The 22097-nt window shown below is 36.3% G+C and overlaps 1 protein-coding gene across 1 annotated transcript in view; it reads right to left on the bottom strand.

The window, feature by feature from the left end:
• Window positions 1–291: 291 nt before the first annotated feature.
• LOC131942914 (uncharacterized) overlaps window positions 292–22097 on the bottom strand; it is a 49752-nt gene continuing 27946 nt past the window's right edge. Inside the window, exons 11-18 of the mRNA XM_059302879.1 lie at window positions 6325–6525; window positions 4048–4182; window positions 2926–3060; window positions 2706–2840; window positions 2421–2555; window positions 2164–2298; window positions 1475–1648; window positions 292–1388 (exon numbers count right to left, since the gene is read on the bottom strand). Coding sequence (XP_059158862.1) covers window positions 1240–1388; window positions 1475–1648; window positions 2164–2298; window positions 2421–2555; window positions 2706–2840; window positions 2926–3060; window positions 4048–4182; window positions 6325–6525 — 1199 coding nt within the window. The 3' untranslated portion in view covers window positions 292–1239. The remainder of the gene's footprint in view (window positions 1389–1474; window positions 1649–2163; window positions 2299–2420; window positions 2556–2705; window positions 2841–2925; window positions 3061–4047; window positions 4183–6324; window positions 6526–22097) is intronic.

Below are 22097 nucleotides of genomic sequence, written 5' to 3'. Positions count from 1 at the left end.
AAGCATTCCTATACGATCAAGTACAGCATGTAATCAAGCAGTCTGTGCAGAATCTAACGAAAATTTAAATGTGTTTTTAGGAGTCGCAAGGAGCATTTCTTCACTAATAAAGTCGTATGCCTGAAGTTGCAATGAACTCTGAACATTTAATTCTTTCTGGTTGAAACTTTCTCTTATATATATACACATACAAATATATATATATATATATATATATATATATATATTATATATATATATATATATATATATATATATATATATATGTGTGTGTGTGTGTGTGTGTGTGCGTGTGTGTGTGTGTATGTGTGTGTGTGTGTAAAGGTGTGTACATTTTTCTTACGCATTACATGACTATTAAGCTAATCGTCATAAAAATCTGGGAAGATGTCCAGAAGACTGATTCAAAAGTATATGCTGTAAAAAAAAATTAAATATGGGAGGGGCTGTGCCCCTGCGGTAATGTGTGGTTTGGTGCCTAAAGTTTTTAGCAGCTATCTTAGCACTAGGGTCTGATGATTTATCTTTCTGAACAGGGATTCAGCGGTAGTACTTGATTCTCCATATGATTTAAAAAGTGCCCCATATTAGGAATACGGTTGGGTAATATAATGGCGGATTTTACTGAAAAAGGTGGCCCTCTGAAGCGCCAGAAATAGTATATGGTTGGGCACTCCGAGTTCTGTATTTATTCGGCGTGCTACACAGAGGGTCAAGTGTTACGTTCAATTAAAAGGATTAAATAACATAGGTCTCTTCTGACGAAATGTTCAGTAGCTGCAGAGTGCCCTTGGCTCCATCTACATTCGTTTTCCAAAGTGACATACACAAGGCTACTACAATCAATGACTCAACAGAACCAGCGGTGAAACCCGGCACCCCGCCTAGCGTGACTGATAATTTACAAGTTCCTTCTGCGACGTTACTGACACCATTGCAGAGGATAATAAATATACATACTGATTTTCAAAATTAGAAAAACTTGTGTATTTGTATGGTTTTGTGGGCACATCCACGTGTCTAGAAAAAGAGGTCAACCGTCTAAAAAATAACTTTTTTCCGTGCCGAGTTTTACTCGGTTAGAAGTGCTCGAAATTTCCATCTTTAATGATAAAAACACTACAGACATACAGATGAAGCAATTTTTAAATAAAAGCTAGTAAAACATAAATAAAAACAACTGCTCTTTGTAAGTTATAACCTTCAAACAAAAGGAACCTATGCTATATTCTTCATAGTTTACAAGCAAGCAGACTCATATTGTACACTCTCTTTATACTCAGTATCTAAAGCATCATATGGGCTGCTTTCTTTCTGAATAATGTCATAAGAATTTGATCCGACAGTTGACGACTGTACATCAATATCTGTATACACCGTCTGGCTCTCTGAAAGATTTATACAAATAAAGTATGGGTCACACTAATGTAAAATATGTCGAAAACTACATTTAAGATATATATTTAAATATTACCAGATGCTTTTCCATTGTCAAGTGTTTGTCCATTCACAATGTTCTGATTGCCCGTTACACGTGCTAATGAGGGAATATGTTTACGAATTATGCAAGCTATAGCTACGATGAGTACAACAACTCCACACATGATTCCAATGCCAATGCCGATACCCTCTGCTAGTCTATCTTGACCTGATTAATGTAATAAAAAGCTGATTACACGAACCATTTAAGCTTACAATCTTATTGCAACTCAAATTATAAATGTGATAATATGCAGTTTGAAATAGTTTCTAATTTAGTTTTACGTTATGAAGCTAAAAATTATACTATTAAATCTAAATAACTGGTAATATGACACACTATGAAAAATCGTTCAGTAAGATCATGAAGTTAACTGGCATCACCCTTGATGCAATAGTATAAGGGCATATTAAATGTTTATCAAACGAACTGCTTACTAAATCTATAAAAATTAGCTAATGAATAAAAAAATACATCATTGGAACGATCATAATCACATCGGTGTAGAACAGTTGTAAATACATTCAGTGCCATAATGAGTTTGTCGCACGCTGTTGAGCTGTATCAGTGATATTGTCTTTAAAGTGATTTTCAAACTATCGGTTAATTTAGCGTTCTAGTAGCCTACAGGAAAATTAGAATCAATTTTAAAACTTCTTTTGAGACTATTCATTATTACTTACTGCTATTACAGAAATCTCCTTGATACCCAGCCTTACATGTATTACAGTAACCATTGCTTTTATTGCATTCAGATTTATCACAGTTGGATGAGCAGTTGTACATGCAGTTGACGCCGAAATGTTGTGAATCGCATGCTATATTTTTTACAAATACATACATTAGTCAATCATACAATAACATACTAATACAACTTTAAATTGTATATTCTTTACTTTACTATATTCCAATGTAATAAATTCGTAGTAAGACAACTCACATATATCACAAAATTTTCCCTTGAATCCCGCTGGACACGAAAAACATTCCCCTGTTGATTTGTTACATTCAGATTTCTCACAGTTGGAGGAACAGTTGTAGGCACAGTTTGGACCAAAATGATGTTTGTCGCATACTGGATTTTAAAACAAAATTATATATTAACCATGATAAATAAGGGCATTTGAATACAACTATATGTTTTTAGCATTTGAATACAACTATATGTTTTTATGCTTATTAAAAATTTCTTTGAAAAAAAAAACCGCAATATTACACAACTTACAGATGTTACAAAATGTTCCCTGAAATCCTGCTACACACGAATAACATTCGCCAGTTGTTATGTTACATTTAGAGTCCTCACAATTTGAAGAACAATTCAGTAGACAGTTTGATCCATAATGGTGGTAATCGCAGACTGAAAGTAGTACATTAATTTTTGTAGCCACAATAATGTTATAAGTGTAAATCAAAATCTATATTTATTGAATAAAATGTACTACCTTGGTCACAGAAATCTCCCTTTTTCCCAGGTATACAGTCAACACAAATTCCACCAACATTCTCACAAAGCTGATCTTTACAATTTGTACTACATCGGCTTGTGCAGTTATATCCGTAAAATGTAGCGTTGCAAGCTAAACAAGTTTATAAGTAATATAGATATTAATAATTTGAATTAATATTTTGATTTTATGTTTTAATTAAATTACTTATTACAAAATAAACCACACTCTTTACACTGTATAATACGCCTTCACAATATTTCCTTCAATAGCAGTTACTGTATGGATAGTTTATATTTGCACACAAAATTATTCGAACACATTTTAACAGGGCGGTGTAATTGCCGCGAAAAATTAAAATTGTACGTATATAATTTTAAGAGCATCCGTATTGTGGAAATTGAGATTATTTTAACTTGACATAGAAACCATGAGTGAAAACACCCGCCCATGGAAGAAATGGGACGAGGAAAACATTAGTTTAAATACATCAACACATTCGTCTTGAAAGAAATGTCTAATGTACTTAAAATAACAATTGTTTTAATTGTTGCATATAAAGTACCAGAGTGCTACAACTTTTTTTTGTGATGGTTAAGCAGCTCATGCGATGTAAATTTAGTTTATTTGAAACAATGCACTGCAAATAGGGTACACTGAGGTTGATGGACATGTATATACGTTTGATCATTTACTGCGAGATAAAAGTTAAGAAAGGGACACTGCTGAGTTGAACAGATTGAAGAATGTCTACCGCCCCCCCCCCCCGCCCCCTAACGAAAGGGAATAGATATAGAAAATATATACTTTTTATAGTGAGCGCCCCCCCCCCCCCCCCCCACCCGACAATTTCAAGTGCCGCCCCCGAGAAAAAGTCTGGAAGAAACACTGGCGTTGAATGATGTGGGTTGTGTAAAGGTCAGAAAGTAGGCTGGACAAACGTGAACATTATACTTGGTTTTGAGGGACGCTATGGGATATGGTATCATTGTAATAATGTAGGTACTATATTCAATTATTGAAACCTTGAATATACATTACCTTTAAACAATAGAATTTGTTCTGTGATTAAAACCATTTTAGCTATTTGCATTACTTTCAATGAAACTTAATACATACGGTATTGACAAAGTGGACCAAACCATCCACTAACACAACTAGATCCACCATAGCATCCACCAGACACGTTGCAGTAGTTGTTGGTACAGCGGCATTTGTACTGGCAGCTTGGTCCAAACCATCCAATGGGGCATCCTGTTTTTTTAAAAATCTTTTGTTAACCAATCGGTTTCAATATAACATATCATGCCTGTATGCCCTTTTATACAAGCCCTCATCGTCACACATCTCAAAATTCCGACTTCCCCACAAGTCTTCACTAGGAGTGTTACGTTACATAGAACTATCCCTGTGTGAGTACTATTTTAGTCATTCACTGTATATTCTCAAAGTATTAATTGATGAACTGAGTTATATAATATTTATTAATAATTGTATCGGTAAAATTGTTTTGATATAGCCTACTCCAGACAGTACAGTACTATGGTAAAGTTGCGGTTTTAGGCGTGAAAAGAAGTAATAATTTTCTGGTACAGATTTTATGTTGCGTGACAGTCGATTGTCGTAAGGGGGTTGGGATGGGGTAGGGAAGAACATACACCTTAACACATGTGTCGTTTACAGTCCGATATAAAAACTGGTGATAGCGTTCAAGGCTATCACTGCATGATGTAACAAGATTATAAACTGGTCGTTAGTTGAATAGCGAGAAAGTGATGAAGAGGATGGACTTAATACATTCTTAAAACCGACAGACATGTTCATGACGGATTGTTTTAGCTAAGTATAAAACGTACTAAACAGTGTTTAATAGTGTTCGAATGACAATCAAAAATAGATTTCTTGGCAACGTTTCAGATGTTAACCTAAATGTGTTGTATACTTTTAAAACAACAAATAGAAGAATATAAAGCGGTATAGGCAAATGAAGTATACACACGAATACAGGTGATTGTTTATATATAAACACGATAGCTGCCTAGCGATGCCTAGCGTGAATTATTTTGATTTACTGTATTGTAATAGGATTAGTCAAGTGTAGCAATGAATTTGCATTATTTTTACGCGCATGCCCTTATAAGGAGTTTAGCGTCAAATTTTATTTTGACGAAAACAACCTTTAAACCACTTATTTGTAGAACTGAAACATAATCACTACACCTGCGTCTACACGATAGCTTGGCCGATAGATCGCTGTATAGTTTATTGTGCCTCTCAGGCAATAATAGATGTAATAAACGCTCGAAGATAACCGATGTCCACGTAGTAGTGTAAAAATTTGCCGGGGGGTAGATTCACATCGCATTAAAATGATAAAAGGATAAAGAAGACCAAAATCTTCGGGTAAGATAGCTAAAAAGTTTTAGTAGCGAATTAAGAAATAAAAATGTGAATGAGCAAAATGTCACTTTTATCTAAAACATGTTTATGTATCTTGTATCCCGAATTCAGTGTTTCACAACCTTATTGGGGGTACCGAATCGTACCAGTTCCCTCCCTCGATCTCTAAGTATATCTCTATCACCCCCACCACTACCAGTCTGGTAAGCTGAGGTTCACGCCGGGTCGAATTAATAACGGCTATTAGCGGCAGATCATTTAGTTTTTAAGCAATTTACAAACTAAGGGGATGTTGCTTTCAGGGGGGGGGGGGGGGGAGGGGGGGGTAATTGTCATTCACGAGCTACCGATTGTGTTTTAAAGCAAATAATTTCAGTCACAGCACTGGTTGTGTCGAATTATGAATAACCGAACAGTAGAAATAATACAACTAAATAGCGGAGTATGCTTACGGCGCGGGTTAGCTCGTATTGTATATTATGGTAAAACCACTTGATTTCTTTGCTGTATATCAAAAGTATGAAGGAATTAAATTAATAAGAAAGAAATCACACTACGATGTACCAGCACACGTCAACAACTGTGCCAAGATATAAAAATAAAAATTGTGTTCGCCGCAGCACGTATAAACACGATCAACGCGCGCCTGTATATGTGAAGTTCACAAGATAAGTGACGTGTTTGTGTACTTACGTCAAATATTTCACGAAATAGAATTGTCGAGATACCAAAACTTGTCAACTCACTCTGACGCACTTTATTGCTATGTTACACTGTTGTATTTGAAATGTCATCTGTGGTGCCAAGTGTTCGTCCGCACAATCAGAATCTGAATATATACTTTTACAACTGTCCGCCTCCCCGGAAATTTTAGTCAATCGCTCAAATGTTTTAATGTGCTCCCCCGCCCCTCTCCAGGAATTTTTGTTGTTGAAATAAACACTGTTCCAATCCAGCTTAAAAACCACTGTATTAGTTAATATATAAAATTAATACCTTCAAAAATCTCAACTTCACAAAGTGTTAAAATATAGAATTTGGCTTGTATTTGCACAGCGGTTACAGAAGGTGTTGATGTTGAGGTCACTGCATAAACAGCGACAACAGTGTTAGGTTCTGTGTAGGTGAACAACGTCTGGTTGTTGTAGCTGTAGCTGGTGAGTGTAAAACCACGGAGAAGATCTTGGCAGCAATCAGCTGATAAAGATTTAAATAGTAGAAATATTAACTGCGTGGAAAATTAAACACAAACTCAAATGTCTAGATGCTACATTTATAAGCAGACTAGTAATAAACCATATAACATACTTACCATACCACTTAAAATTTTATAGCTATATTTAAATATTTATATAACTAATTAGGAAAAATTCGTTCTCGTTACTACTTTTCATTTTCACTCAATTTTTCGAAGGTTATTTTACGATCTGTTTCTAAGAAAGGAAGAATTGTTTTGGAGGTTGTTCTTTTTAAAACTTTACAAGAAAATTGTGATCCATTTCTTTCAAGAATATATATAAATAAATTAAACTTTGAAAATCATTTTGATGAATATTATATAATTTGAAAAAAAAAATGTTAGACAATTACGAATTAACGAAACTTAATACAAATTGGTTTATGTAAGCTGTGTGCATACCCCAGGGCTAATCACGGACACCCACAACGTTAAATAGAAAACAATCTATATATATAATTCTCTTCTTGGAGACGTTAGAAAACGCCAATCTGTAAGCGCGCTTAGCAGTCCCCTCTCTTCCTCTCTAGGCATATCGCAACCTCCCCCACCCCCACATGGTCTGGTGAGCTCTTGTTCACGCTAAATGTTTACAATCGTACAGCCGGGTTTAGTGACGCCTATAATTTAGTTTGAAACTATTTTAAACTTGGAGGAGGTAACTAAGAGGAGGCTGCTTTCACGGGGGGAGGGGGTGTTGGGTAGGGGTTGGGGGAAAGGAGTGTGGGAGTGGGTTATTGTCCTTAGCGTCCTACTGATAGTGTTTTAAAGGAAATATTTTCAGTAGCAGCACTGATACTGTCGAATTCACAAATTATGAATTATTGAAAAGTAGAAAATAAAACAGCTAAGTAGCGGCAAATGGAGACCATACAAAAACACCACACAGCTTAGCCACTTCCTCATCCCCACCTGTCAGGTGAGCTGTGGTTCACCCCAAATGTTTACAATAGTAGAGACGGCTCCAATAATTGACGGCTATTAGAGGCAGACAATTTAGTTTTTGAATGATTTGAAACTAAGGGGAGATAACAAGTTCTGCTTGATATTTTCATTGTCGCCTGTAAACCTTCGTCACGGAAGGCTGCTTTCATAGGGGGGGGGCATGCGAAACAGTGTGTACCCGCAGCAGTGTGCACCTCAGTCGCTCCTGTGTCCTGAGTTGCTTTGGTATCTCCTACAGTCGTCTGAGCCACGTTTGTCCCCGAAGGTTTGTTTTGATTTTGCCCCTTTGTTCCTAACAATAGCCACCGCTTCAAATATATTTCGTGGAGTCAACAGGTCTTTCCATGTAGTCGAAATTCCTTCATCAGGTAACTGTTTATTCCTATCAGTCGCGTATTTCTGGAAAAATGTCTTCGACAAAACTGTTGCTCTCGAACTTCGGAAGATGGCTGCTATTTCCTTACGGAGATCCAGGCTGGCACATACAATTGGCCCATGTTGAAGAAAAGCGAACAGCAAACAGAACCAGAGTCACACAACTCCAATTTTATGCCTACAGGCTTGCCATGAGATCTGCATTCAGCATCTTGCATTCCAGCGGCAAACTGTTCCAGCAATATGTAGTCGACGCATATGTCAGAACAGAAGGCGCGCGTTTACATTACCTACGCTCCCATCAAGAAGATTTGCGCGTAGAACAATACAGGGGACTGATTGATGCTATCGCTGCGAAAGCACAAGGCAATAACATTCACCATGGACAGTTGATCATTCTTCCCTCTACATTTCAAGGCAGTCCACGGTACATGCAACAGAACTACCATGACGCGATGGCGATTGTCCGCAAATGTGGAAAGCCTGACTTATTCCTAACATTCACCTGCAATCCTGCTTGGCCGGAAATTTCTAACACTATTTCCCATCATGAGCGACCAGAACACAGGCCTGATGTAGCTGCCCGCGTCTGTCATATCAAACTGCGTGAGTTCCTAACTGACATTCTGGAGAGGAATATTTTCGGCAATGCAGTCGCATACATTTTCGTCATTGAGTTCCAAAAACGAGGCTTTCAGAAAAATCGCATGTTATAACACGATTACCAGTTCATTTGCCAGAACAACAAGTCGTCTTCTTTCATGAGGGTCAGGAAGAACGAGCACTACAAAGACAGGCAAACAAAAACACCATGTACTTAGCTTGGTTTGAACTCAATAAAACGGATCCTGAAGCTGAGTTACATTACACTGATGTTCCCCAACATTACACATTCCAACAATCCTCTGGAAAATGGCAAAAGAGAATTAGAGGAGGTGCAAAGGTGATCGGTAGAATGCCTGTTGTTGTCATTCACGACACCGAACGTTATTACCTCAGGCTTCTCCTTACCCGTTCCGTAAGCATCACGAGTTTCAAGCATCTACGAACTGTCAACGGCGTGGAATGTAACGCTTTCAAAAAGGCGTGCCAACTATTGGGTCTTCTTAAAGACGAGATGATATGGCATGATACACTTATAGAGGCATCTGAGATACGAATGCCAGGGTTTTTGCGACAACTTTTCGTTTTCATCTGTGTCTTCGGCGAACCACAAAACGTTCAACACCTTTGGGACACGCATAAACTCTCCCTTTCTGAGGACTTTCTCAGAACATATTCCACACGCACTGGTTGCATGCATGCTCTAGCAGAAATTAATGACATGCTTCAACCACATGGCCTCAACCTGCACAAATTACGCCTAACCCTCACTGACATTCTTCTAATGTGTCATTCATCTTCCGTCTTCGATGCTCAGGCTGAACACTCCCACTCTATGGAACACTACGACAAACTCAACACTGAACAAATGTACGCTGTTGACACTGTTTTAGACGCTGCATACACAGACTCCCGACCGCGACAAACCTGCTTCTTCTTAGATGATCCGGCAGGAACAGGGAAAACCTTTGTCTATAAAGCTCTGATCCATACCATCAGAGCCAGGGGAGACTTTCCTATAACCGTTGCATCTACAGGAATAGCTGCAACATTGTTACCGGGTGGACGTACTGCACACTCGGTATTTAAAGTCCCGTTGAAGCTTACTCCTACTTCCACATACGCATACGCATTTCAGGCAGTCGACAGATTGTTACGTGATCTTACAGGTGAGACGCACTCATTTGGAGGGAAAACAATTCTATTGGGTGGAGATTTCCGACAAATACTCCCCGTCATTCTGCGTGCCTCCCGAGCACTCACAGTCGCCAGTTGCATAAACAAGCAACTTTTGTGGCGTCACATGCATGTACTTACACTGTCGCCAGTTGCATTAACAAGCAACCTTTATGGCGTCACATGCTTGTACTTACACTGACGACAAATATGAGAGCTCTTCCTGACAAACAGCATTTTGCAAAATGGCTTCTCGATGTTGGAGACGGGACAATTGGAACACCTGTAACATTACCGTCACATTCATTCCCTCTTCATTCTGATCCCGTTCAATTACTATATGGCGACATCGACTTCTCAACTGTCACTTCGAAACAACTCAGTACGCGAGCTATATTAAGTGTCACGAACGAAGACTCCCTGCACCTGAATGAACAAGTATTGAAACTTATCCCAACCGACGAAGTAACTTTCACCAGCGTTGACTCCATCGTCACAGACGATCACGCAGACGAACCTTCCTTCCCCGTAGAATTTCTTAACAGTCTTACCCCTACTGGCATGCCTCCGCATAAGCTCAAAAGTAAAGTTGGCTCAGTTGTCATGCTTCTAAGAAACCTCGTGCCAGCAAGAGATCTCTGTAATGGCACTAGACTGACTGTTACCAGCAGTCACCGCAACGTACTGGAGTGTAAAACTATCGCAGCTGCTACCTCACAAACTGTCCAACGTACTGGGGTGTAAAACTATCGCAGCTGCAACCTCACAATCTGTCCTTATTCCACGGATATCCTTGACTCCATCAGATTCAAATTTGCCTTTCACCTTTACGCGCGGACAATTTCCTGTCAGATTAGCCTTTGCCATGACAATTAATAAAGCACATGGCCAAACATTCAAAAAGATATGCCTGTATCTTCCAAAACCTGTTTTCACTCATGGACAATTGTATGTTGCTCTCTCCAGAGCTACTTCCTATCATTCTCTCACAGTAGTTTGCCCAAACCCACCGTTTTCGGACAACTGTGTCTATCAGGACGTATTGGATCATTAAATAGCGGCGTATATTACGCCGCGGGTCGACTAGTGTTTAATAAAAGTAAAACTGTTGGTCGCAATATAAATGTTTTCCATACTTGTTTCCAATCACCATTTACACGTTTTACTATTAAATCTCTAAAAAAGAACTAAGTTATCTCAGTTTAATTATGTTTCTTAGCTATTATGTTTATAGTCTTCTAATTTGAAGTATTCATTTCAAAACGACCAGATAACTTAAAGTCATATATAACCTTAAGTCATTTTAAAACAAAAATTCTTAAGAAAGAAAAATGTACCCAGAAACTATTCAATTTATTCAATAAATTCAAATAAGGAAAAATATTGCTAACGATAACTTTAATGTAACATATGCTACGTAATGAAATAATGCTTTATCCGTTTTTAGCCATTGTAGTCTTTCTATAATTACACCAAGTAATATAATACCAGTAGAATAGAGAGAATCTGGCACACTTAAATTCACACATTTTAAAATTTAATGTCCATACCACCATCTCGTGAAGCTAAGTGATTCTTATTATTGCACACGTTACTCTAAATGTTGGTTCTTTACGTGATGTTTTCCAGTTAATATTTTAATGGATATGCTCCTACCTATCAAAAGAATTGCTCTATCCGCACATTTTAAGAAGAAACGTTATATCTTTTACCTCTGTTGTACAAAATGTATCGGTTAATATAAACTGCATTAGAGAATGTCACTCTCCAGGTTTCCAGAGTTTTTTTTTCGGCAGTATGTGTACAAGAATTGTGTCCTATTATTCCATCAGTGTTTCCATCAACCGCTTTGGAAGATGTCCATACGTCATTAAAGTTACTGGACTGCCAAGTCTCTTGATTCAACGCGATATTTCTTCCTAAGTATACGTTTTTTTAAAAAAGATAATAATATCATAATTCATTTCTATGCATTGTTACTAGTTTTATTTTAACATGATAACAAGCAATATATCAATTTTATTTACCTAACTTTAAATAAATGTGTAACTTTACTCGATGACTAAGTCGACATTAGCAGTACAGTCAAAAGCAAATATGGACACTTGTATTAAAATTATAATAAGATTTGGTATATGACCACCCCCACCCCAATTTGAAAAATCACCTCCTTCCGTCAAATCAATTATCTTCCATAGCATCTACTCTATCTGAAATCCTGTTCCTATCCCTATCCCAAAAATTATTAACAAACCTTATGACTAACCACATCCCAAACCTTATCAGCTACCTTACCACTAACTTACATTTAAGTACTCGCATTCCCATGCATCTCTCAATAACAGGGGTGTAATTCCTGGAGTAATATCTTACTACCATGTTTAGGGGGGGGGTGTACATGGTAAAACGACGCGGGCGGGGGTGGAGCCGGTGAATTGACAGTAGAAAAATAGATGGGGACAGAATCAGTATGTTCTGCTCGCATCAAAAATATATAAATCTGCCTGAACGTGATATTTTAGATTTTTCCTTATGTACACTCATTATTTTAATTATTATTTTTATTTTCAAAGGTTCTTACCTCCGTTAAAATTGACAGTACAAACAGATCTTAATATTCCAAAGTCTATTTGAACAGCCTGAACAAGTGTATTGTAACTACAGGAGATGTCTATGGTAAAGTCGTTTACTCTTGACATGGTCTGGTTGGTACACGGGGTAAAGCTGCTGGCAGAGTTTGGCTCTTTGACAGTAAAACTGATGTTAGATACTGAGTCTGAAATACAATATGTACATTTTTTAATGTAACGCATCATAAACAAAAAATACGATTTTTTATATTATCTCATTTACACCAATATTCACGTCAGATAATGAATGTAATAGAAAGCGCCAATTTCATTAAAATTTTTATTAAAAAGCGTTTTAGAATATCATTACATTAAACGGATAATACTGCGTTTCAATACTGTCTAAGAAAAATACCCTATGAACACTTGCTCGAAAAGACATTTGCTCGGATGCAGGTTGTCAAAAAAAGACGTTTGACTGAATCCGAACAATGACCGAACGTACGTTTCCCCAGAAAGGACAAATGTCTAAATTTTAATGGACATTTACCTTAGCGAGACAAATAGACGAATGAACATTTGTCCGTTTTCCTTATGATGATATGCTCAAAAGAAAATCACTAAAAATCATGATTTTTTCTTCATAATAGTTGATTTGCACTTTGATACTTTGTCAAATAATTGCAAAATAAACTGGCTTCAGCGTTTTTAAAAGTGCCTAAAAAATCAAAGAGGCATTTTTTTTTGTTTCAATGACAACCGAATTTTTTTTTTTCAAACGTCTATTTGATGTCTAATACTTACTTTCGTGAACCAAACCTGGAAAAAAAAATTAAAAATGATTTATATGTAAAACTGTAAACAATAGAGAAAAAAACCGATTGCCCAAAGAGGTCCGTTTTGCCCGAAACACTATTTGTGATCAAAGCTTACCATTAGTTTGAAACTTCACTTTTATCGATGTCACGGTATAGCTTATTGTCCATGCTATTGTATAATTCTGTACAGTAACACATGTAGTGTCATTCCCGTCTGTTAAATCTGTCATTGAATTAATACCCAACGGTGCCAGATCCTCTGGAAACAAAACAACATGGTGTATGTAAGTTTTCAGAAAAATGTGCAATATAACACTTGCTTACCATTTGAGTATTGCTACAATCTAACAAGAAAGAAAATTCGAAGACTACCGCAACATAAACCTCGACTAACAATGTTTCAGTGAAATTTAATATTTACTACGATATCGAAAACTCTTCAAAGTATTGTATTTTTTATTTCTGTTTATTTCATTTATTGTGGTTATACGATAGTTTTTCCGCCGGTTTCGTCTATCTTAAATACACGAAGGTTTCAAATGTGAACACTGATTATAGCATGATCTTAGTTGTTGTGACGCGGCTTTGTCCATAATATCACCCACATAACACAGGGTGTGTTGTATGAAAACCGTTAGAGTATTTTGATCACTCTCTGAAAATATTAAGTAGAACACACATTGGGCAGAGCCTATTGCCAGGAGCGTGGGGAAGTGTTCCTAAAAGGCAAGGGTTACACTACCGCTGAGGTAGTACTGCGAGTAGTATACCGTATTCCTTATGTAGGACCCTCTATACAACTAATTTTGGGGCTATAGTGATCTTAGACGAGTTTGGGGTGACGACATTTCTTTTAATTTAACATTTTTATTTCAAACTAACACAAAATAAAATTAAAATAACTCAGTGCTGGTGAATTTGCTTTAAATACGTAATACGTTAAAAAAAACTTAATACTAATAAGGTTGATTTCCGTATATATGCTGTCATATTTATGGAAACTTTCCCATCTAAGTCCACTCGCAATGCTCAAGTTTAAATAATTATACGAAACGTACTAAGTGCAACAGAGAGATTTAAAGTTGGTTTTTCACAAGTTTAATAATTACGTATTATATTTCAGTTTGTTTTCCTAATAGTTTTTTGAATTAATGGTTACGTCCCTTGAGTGTTCACTGTGTCTCCTGTGATGCGTAGTTGATGTCGTCTACATTTTAGTCACTTTACAAAAGGTAGAGCCAGTGACTCGTTGTCTGAGCTCGTGAATGTAATAATAAAGTACTAGCGTTAACTCCGAGAAATGTGTGTAAGTAATGTAACCGTTTCAGCCTGGGACATACATGTTCCTATGGTCCTAACTGATTACCTAACAAAACATTCATGATTTATATAAATATATATATATATATATATATATATATATATATATATATATATATAGAGAGAGAGAGAGAGAGAGAGAGAGAGAGAGCAAAGGCGCGTCAAATTTCGCACGATGGTGCCTTGAGGTGATAGAACACGAGGGCCGGTGACGGTTGGCCGAAAAGTCTACGCAGAGGACTGACCTCGACTGACCGGCGCCTTATATGGGCTATATTAAGAAAAAAAATTGCCTCAGACGACCCCCCTTGATATTTTGTGAGGTGGTAGGAGAACGCCTTGGGGTGTCACAAAAAACTCGCCATGTCCGGGAAAAATCAGGAAATGGGTCAAAACTGACCAGTCGTATTTCCCTATATAATCTTTGTATTTTATGTTAAAAAGAGAGGGTAATTTCAAAACGGATTTTAGGGCACTTACCCCCTTTACATCTGACTAATTTTTGGCATGCTTATAGGTAAATGGCTTGGCCGTATGATAGACCTGTCGGTTTTACTCAAAGCCCTCGACGAGGGCTAAAAAGTGACCGCGAGTGAAATTCTCTTTATATGAGCTCTATTACGAAAAAAAATTTCCGACGACGAACCCCCCCCTTGAAATTTTGTGAGGTGGTAGGACAACGCCTTGGGGTGTCACAAAAAACTCGGCATATCTGGGAAGACTTTGTAAAGGGGTCAAAACTGACCAGTTGTATTTCCCTATATAATCTTTGTATTTTATGGGAAAAACAGAGGGTCATTTCAACGCAGACTTTAGGGTACTTAAACTCAGTATATCTGGCTAATGTTTTGCATTCACTTCTATAGATGACTAGGCCGTATGGAAAAACTGTTGGTCAGACTCAAACCCCTCGACCAGGGCTAAAAGATTACCGCGAGTGAAATTCTCCTTATATGAGATATATATAAATAAATTGACGAACAATCCCTTTAATATTATTTGAGGTCGTAGACCGACCCTGGAGGATAACATAAAACTTTATTCCCGTCGGACAAAGCCATTGTAGTGGTTAAATATGTTCATATATCGTATTTTCTCATATAAGCATGGCAACTGTTTGTTTAAAAAAAGGAAACAAAGACATACATCATAGGTCCGTTTTTAAGGGAGGTAACTTTTTAAAATATATATTTTTCAAATAATTGTATACTATTTTAAAAAGAAACAGAAAATGACAAAGTATAGCATTTGTTTTAGTGAAATATAAAGTTGTTAATTAAGCTACGTATCATAATTAAATTAAAAAAGATAATTTTAAAAGTCAATTTAATATAAATTATGAGATATACTGTTAATGGAACCTCTGTAGTTTTAATTCCATTTTAGTCATAAATTGCGTACTTTCAAATGTTTTCTTTGAAAACGGATGTTAGACTGCATACAACAACATGTTCTCTAAAATTAGGATTACTGTTTATTTTATTTTTTTTGTTTTTTTTTGTTTTGTTTTTGTTTGTTTAAATTTAAGCACTCCAGACCTCATTCATCACTAAAAAAGTAGTATTCAAATTATCATGTTTTTGAAAAACTAAGCGAAGCTAGGCAGTATACCTAGTATCAGGGGCGTAGCGAGGGGGGGGGGGGCGGGGGGTGCGGACCGCACCGGGTGACACCATTTAGGGGGGTGACACCAAGGCAAAAAATAGCAAAATATATAGAGAAAAACTTGACGGGGGGGGTGCAAATTGAAAGTTTGAGGGGGGGGTGCAAATCGAAAACTTGAGGGGAGGATGTAAATCGAAAGTTTGAGGGGGGGGGGGGGGGGGTGCAAATAGAAAACTTGAGGGGGGGTGCAAATCGAAAGTTTGAGGAGGGGGGGGGGGGTGCAAATCGAAAACTTGAAAGTTTGTCCCCGGGAAGGGTCGCAACGCCTCTGGGGGGGGTGACACCATTAAGTGCCGCACCGGGTGACACCCGACCTCGCTACGCCACTGCCTAGTATATATATAAAGCAAAGTGGTCAAGTGCCAGATAGGGCACTTCCCGGCGCCGCAGGCGCGTCAAATTTGGCACGATGGTGCCTTGGGGCGATAGAACACGAGGGCCGGTAAAGGTTTGCCGAAAAGTCTACGGACAAGGGGTCAAAACTGACCTCGACTGACCGGCGCCTTATATGGGCTATATTAAGAAAAAAAATTTCCTCCGACGACACCCCTTGAAATTTTGTGAGGTGGTAGGAGAACGCCTTGGGGTGTAATAAAAAACTAAGCATATCTGGGAAAACTTCGTAAAGAGGCCAAAACTGACAAGTTGTATTTCCCTATATAATCTTTGTATTTTATGGTAAAAACAGAGGGTAATTTAAAAACGGATTTTAGAGCACTAACCTTTTTTACATCTGGCTAATTTTTGGCATGCTTATAGGTAAATGGCTTGGCCGTAGGGCAGACCTATCGGTTTGACTCAAAGCCCTCGACGAGGGCTAAAAAGTGACCGCCAGTGAAATTCTCTTTATATGAGCTCTGTTACAAAAAAAAAAAATTTCCTTCGACGACCCCCCTTGATATTTTGTGAGGTGGTAGTAGAACGCCCTGGGGTGTCACAAAAATCTCGCCATATCTGGGAAAACTTCGTAAAGGGGTCAAAACTGACCAGTTGTATTTCCCTATATAATCTTTGTATTTTATAGGAAAAACAGAGGGTCATTTCAACGTAGACTTTAGGGTACTTAAACTCTTATATCTGGCTAATGTTTTGCATACTCTTAGGACAATGGCTTGACCTTTAGAGTCAAACTGTCGGTTTGACTCAAAGCCCTCGACGACGGCTAAAAAGTGACCGCGAATGAAATTCTCTTAATATGAGCTCTATTACGACCCGTCTTGAAATTTTGTGAGGTGGTAGGAGAACGCCTTGGGGTGTCAAAAAAAACTCGGCATATCTGGGAAAACTTCGTAAAGGGGTCAAAACTGACCAGTTGTATTTCCCTATATAATCTTAGTATTTTATGGGAAAAACAGAGGGTAGTTTGAAAACGGCTTTTAGGGCACTTACCCTCTTTACATCTGGCTAATTTTTGGTACGCTTATAGGTAAACGGCTTGACCGTAGGGAAAACCTGTCGGTTTCACTCAAAGCCCTTGACGAGGGCTAAAACGATACCGCGAGTGAAATTCTCTCTATATGAGCTCAATTATGAATTTTTCTTTCCTCCGACGACCCCCTTGAAATTTTGTGAGGTGGTAGGACAACGCCTTGGGGTGTCACAAAAAACACGCCATGTCGTGGGAAAATCGGGAAACGGGTCAAAACTGACCAGTCGTATTTCCCTATATAATCTTTGTATTTTATGGCAAAAACCGTGAAATTTTAACACAATTTTTAGGTTACTTAACTTCTGTAAATCGTGCAGTTTTTGCATACACTACTATAGATGACTAGGTAGTATGGAAAAACTGTTGGTCAGAATCAAAGCCCTCGACGAGGGCTAAAAGATGATCGTGAGTGAAATTCTCCTTATATGAGCTATATATATATATATATATATATATATATATATATATATATATATATATATATATATATATATATATATATATATATATATATAAATAAATTGACGAACGATCCCCTTATTATTATGTGAAGTCGCAGACCGACCCTGGAGGGTAACAAAAATCTTTATTCCCGTGGGAAACAGCCATTATAGTCGTTAAATATGTTCATATACCGTAATTTCTTATATAAGCATAGCAAGTGTTTGTTAAAAAAAGTAAACAAAGACATACGTCATACGTTCAGTTTTCAAGGGAAGTAAAGTTTTTAAAATTATTATTTTTCAAATAATTGTATACTATTTTAAACAGAAACAGAAAATGACGAAGTATAGCATTTGTTTTAGTACAAAATTAAGATGTTAATTCAGGTACGTATCCTAATTAAATACATTAATTAATTTCGAAAGGCAATGTAATATAAACTATGAGATATACTGTTCATGGAACCTGTGTAGTTCTAATTCCATTTTAGTTATACATTGCGTACTTTCCAAAAGTTCTCTGTATAAAAAACATTTAAATGACAAACAAACAATTTTTTTCTAAAGTTAGCATTACTGTTTCAATTAAAGCACTCAACACCCAATCCATCGCTAAATAATTAAGTATTCAAATTCTCAAATGTTTTAAAAAACCTAAGCGAAGCTAGACAGTATGCCTAGTATATATATATATATATATATATAGTGTATTCTTTGAGAGGTTCTCCGCAAATGGTGTTACACTTGGTGCCACAAATTAACGTCACTTGTTATATGCATCATATTCAAATGTATTTATAGCTATCCTTGATGTAACTGTGCAGTGCATTAATAATTGCATCAGCATTAAAAATAATCGGTACTTACGGTACTGACAGAGTGGACCAAACCAGCCCCGCTCACAACTTGACCCAGCTAAACACAGACCCTGGTCATCACATCTGTTGTTGACACAGTGACATTTGTATCGACAGCTGGAGCCAAACCATCCAGTTGTACAAGCTGACAATACAAAATGTATTTTAAACGTGTATGGTTTTGATGTAATTATTAGACAGTATTTTATAAGTAAGTAAAGTTCTCTTTCAAACCTGATGGTCTATGGGGAGAGAGTAGTATATAGTCTAACTAATACCATAATTCATACCATCACACTCGTTTACTGCAATTTAGTCTTGTAGATTTATTTTCATACATTGTTTAGAAATGTTCGATTGTTTTTAGAATAGTTTGAAGTTAAGTATTACGCGTCAACTTTTTATGCGCCATTTAGGCCGTCGACTCCTATTAGCCTAATTTCATTTTTGGATGTGCTTTCAAAACCTTTGTCGAACATATAACTAACTAGAAGGCAGCAGTTGTTTAATTTTGTAGTTGTCTCTACTAGAAGATTGGCTGTACCCATTATATTTTCTTTCAATCTGGGTTTTAATCAAATAAAGGATTGCCTCAAGGCCTCAAAAAGTAACACTATTACTGGCTGTTCTGGAAACCTTGTAATATAATGATAATATTTGAAATAAAATGACTGTACCTGTTACAGTAGCCGCACACTGACAGCAGAAAACAAATAAATAGAAACAGATCTTTGGCTCCATATGCTCTGAATTAATGGCTCTTATAAAGTTCTATATATTGATTTCACATAAGTGTCACTGTATTCTCATTAGTTGAAAACCTTAAGTATATATTACATGCATACGGTAGATTTCTTGTATCTAATCTTAATGTTTGATTTAAAAAGAATATTTACGTTTTAAATCCAACAACGGCATAGACTACCATCTGTAGTCTAGAGCTTTAACAACGACACTACAAACATATAATTTGATTTCTTTCAGGAAGTAGCGAGACATCCTGCCAAAGGACGCACGCCTGACTTGCCATCTAAAGACCAGGTATTTAGGCCATCAGATTGAATGAGTATTGCCCAACTTAAATCCTCTTTACAAATAAACTAAATTACTTCCTGGTTTGTTTTTTTTGCGGCCATTAATTAACTCTCGCTAAGACCGTCTTTTAGGTGTTACAACAGATGTATTATTTATTTAAATACAAGTATTTATTGGGTATTAAAAATAAATCGCGCGAAAACAAATACAGATACATTATATTAAAACGTGCTGATATCTGTTACAATAAATACATTCAAAGTAACCGTAATAAACTTATGTGTAAAACGCAGTTGTAACAGAAAATGTACTTGTAAACGTTTATTCTCCATATTAATTTTATAGACTATCGGACGTTTAAAGAATAGGACTTAAATCTTCCATCCACTTTAAGAAAATCAGGCATGAACTTTTGAAAAACTTTGACAAGAGTAAAATGACAGAAACAGTTATGTAGCTATAGTTGATTACATTCAGTTGTTTGGGCACCATACACGGCTATACAGCTGCAATTACTGCAAATGGTAAGTGAATTAACAAAATGAGTTTAATATTGTTTTCTCTTTTTGAAATATTAATTAGCTGTCGGAAACTGAGGTGGAAAGTAGGGGCAGTGTACTAACGAACATATTTATTAATAAATGTGTCTTTACACGTATATTCAATCCAGAGGCGTATCCAGGTTTTCGTTGTAGGGGGAGCGAAAAGAGCAAAAAAAGGCGCCGAATTTTTAACACATACATATATATATATATATATATATATATATATATATATATATATATATATATATATATATATATATATATATATATATATATATATATATATATATATATATATATATATATATATATATATATATATATATATATATATATATATATATATAATTATTAGCTAAGATGTAAAAAAAAATTGAAAGTAGCACTCTGAAGAAATACGAAAAAAAATACACAATGTAGGCCGACAAAACAAAAATTGTATCAGTCTAAACAAAAACAAGTTAATCAAATAGTCTAGTAACATTTAAGCGCAATTTCCTTATGTTATCTAAAAATAGCTCTGTCGTAGCGTAAATCAAGAGCAGGGTTAGTAAAACCATTGGTTAGATATTAAAACGTTTTTTATTAAAAAAAAATTCAGTATTTTACATGTTTTATTTACAATAGAGTTACATGACTAGCTACCGAACGTGATGGCGCAGCCATTGAACGTGATGGCGCAGCTATTGAACGTGATGACGCGTGTGGTGTGGTTGGATAAACCTGCCTACTAATTCGGTCCAAATTTTTATTAATTCAAAAAAATTTTGGGACCGAACGAAAGGATATGTTTGAAAACTTTCTTCGGCAACATTGTTCTAAATTATAACAGAAATCGATTGGTACATGTTTCAAGTCGCTAAGTTGTCTGGTTGCCGAGATATGGGCCAAAAACTGCTTTTTTTCGAGGTTTTTTGGCTTTTCCGGGAAATCCATGAAAGAAACCCGGAATTTTTATGGCCTATCCTCATCCTCGTAACTTGCTTAACATAATTGCTTTTGGAACTAGTCATCGATATTGCTTCGTTGAGGAGGAGATACGACTTAAAGCTGCGGACACACATCCATTCATCCATTCATACATCCAGAAATGACGGGTTAATAAACGCAATTCTCCAGAATGGAAATTGCGCTAAAAAAATATACACATACTACAACCAAAAACAAAGATCGTAACACAATCTGTTTTGTAATTCTTGTAAAAAAAATTCTTACATAATAATTCCTGGGAAATTATTTAAGACAAGTGAAATAGGGGAAATAATCACTCTCTTAATATAAATATGTATATATCTACACATTTAATTATAAATGTCAAAACAAACAAATAATTACTTTAGAATATAATGAAATTGTTTAACACTATTTGTGTTTACAAAATGTTTTTGTCTATAATCAGAATTTAATATATCGTCATCATAAATGCTAAAGTATTACAGCATAATGAAAGTTTTTTTAAATCAGAGCTGGTATAAAACCACGCTTTTGGCTACAATAGAAAAACATTCGGAATAACAGCCTAAATTTAACTAACTACCGGTCTTTTAGTTCAGATCACATATTTTTAATTAACTACTGCTTCTTTGTGTTCTTTAAAGATAATTTTTTAACAAAGTGATAGGTATGGGTTAGATCACACACCTTTTTACTGGTAATTGCAAAAACAATATTCACAGAGTTTTACGTTTAAAAAGCTAATTTTCTGGCGGCATGGTACGTTGGTACATCATTACGCGTTTTTCTACATGTAC

Source organism: Physella acuta, unplaced genomic scaffold (assembly GCF_028476545.2).
Source record: "Physella acuta isolate Inbredline_101_S28 unplaced genomic scaffold, ASM2847654v3 ptg000432l, whole genome shotgun sequence".
NCBI lineage: Eukaryota > Metazoa > Mollusca > Gastropoda > Physidae > Physella > Physella acuta.
Note: the sequence above shows the minus strand (reverse complement) of the source record. Positions and strands in the feature narration are given on the sequence as shown.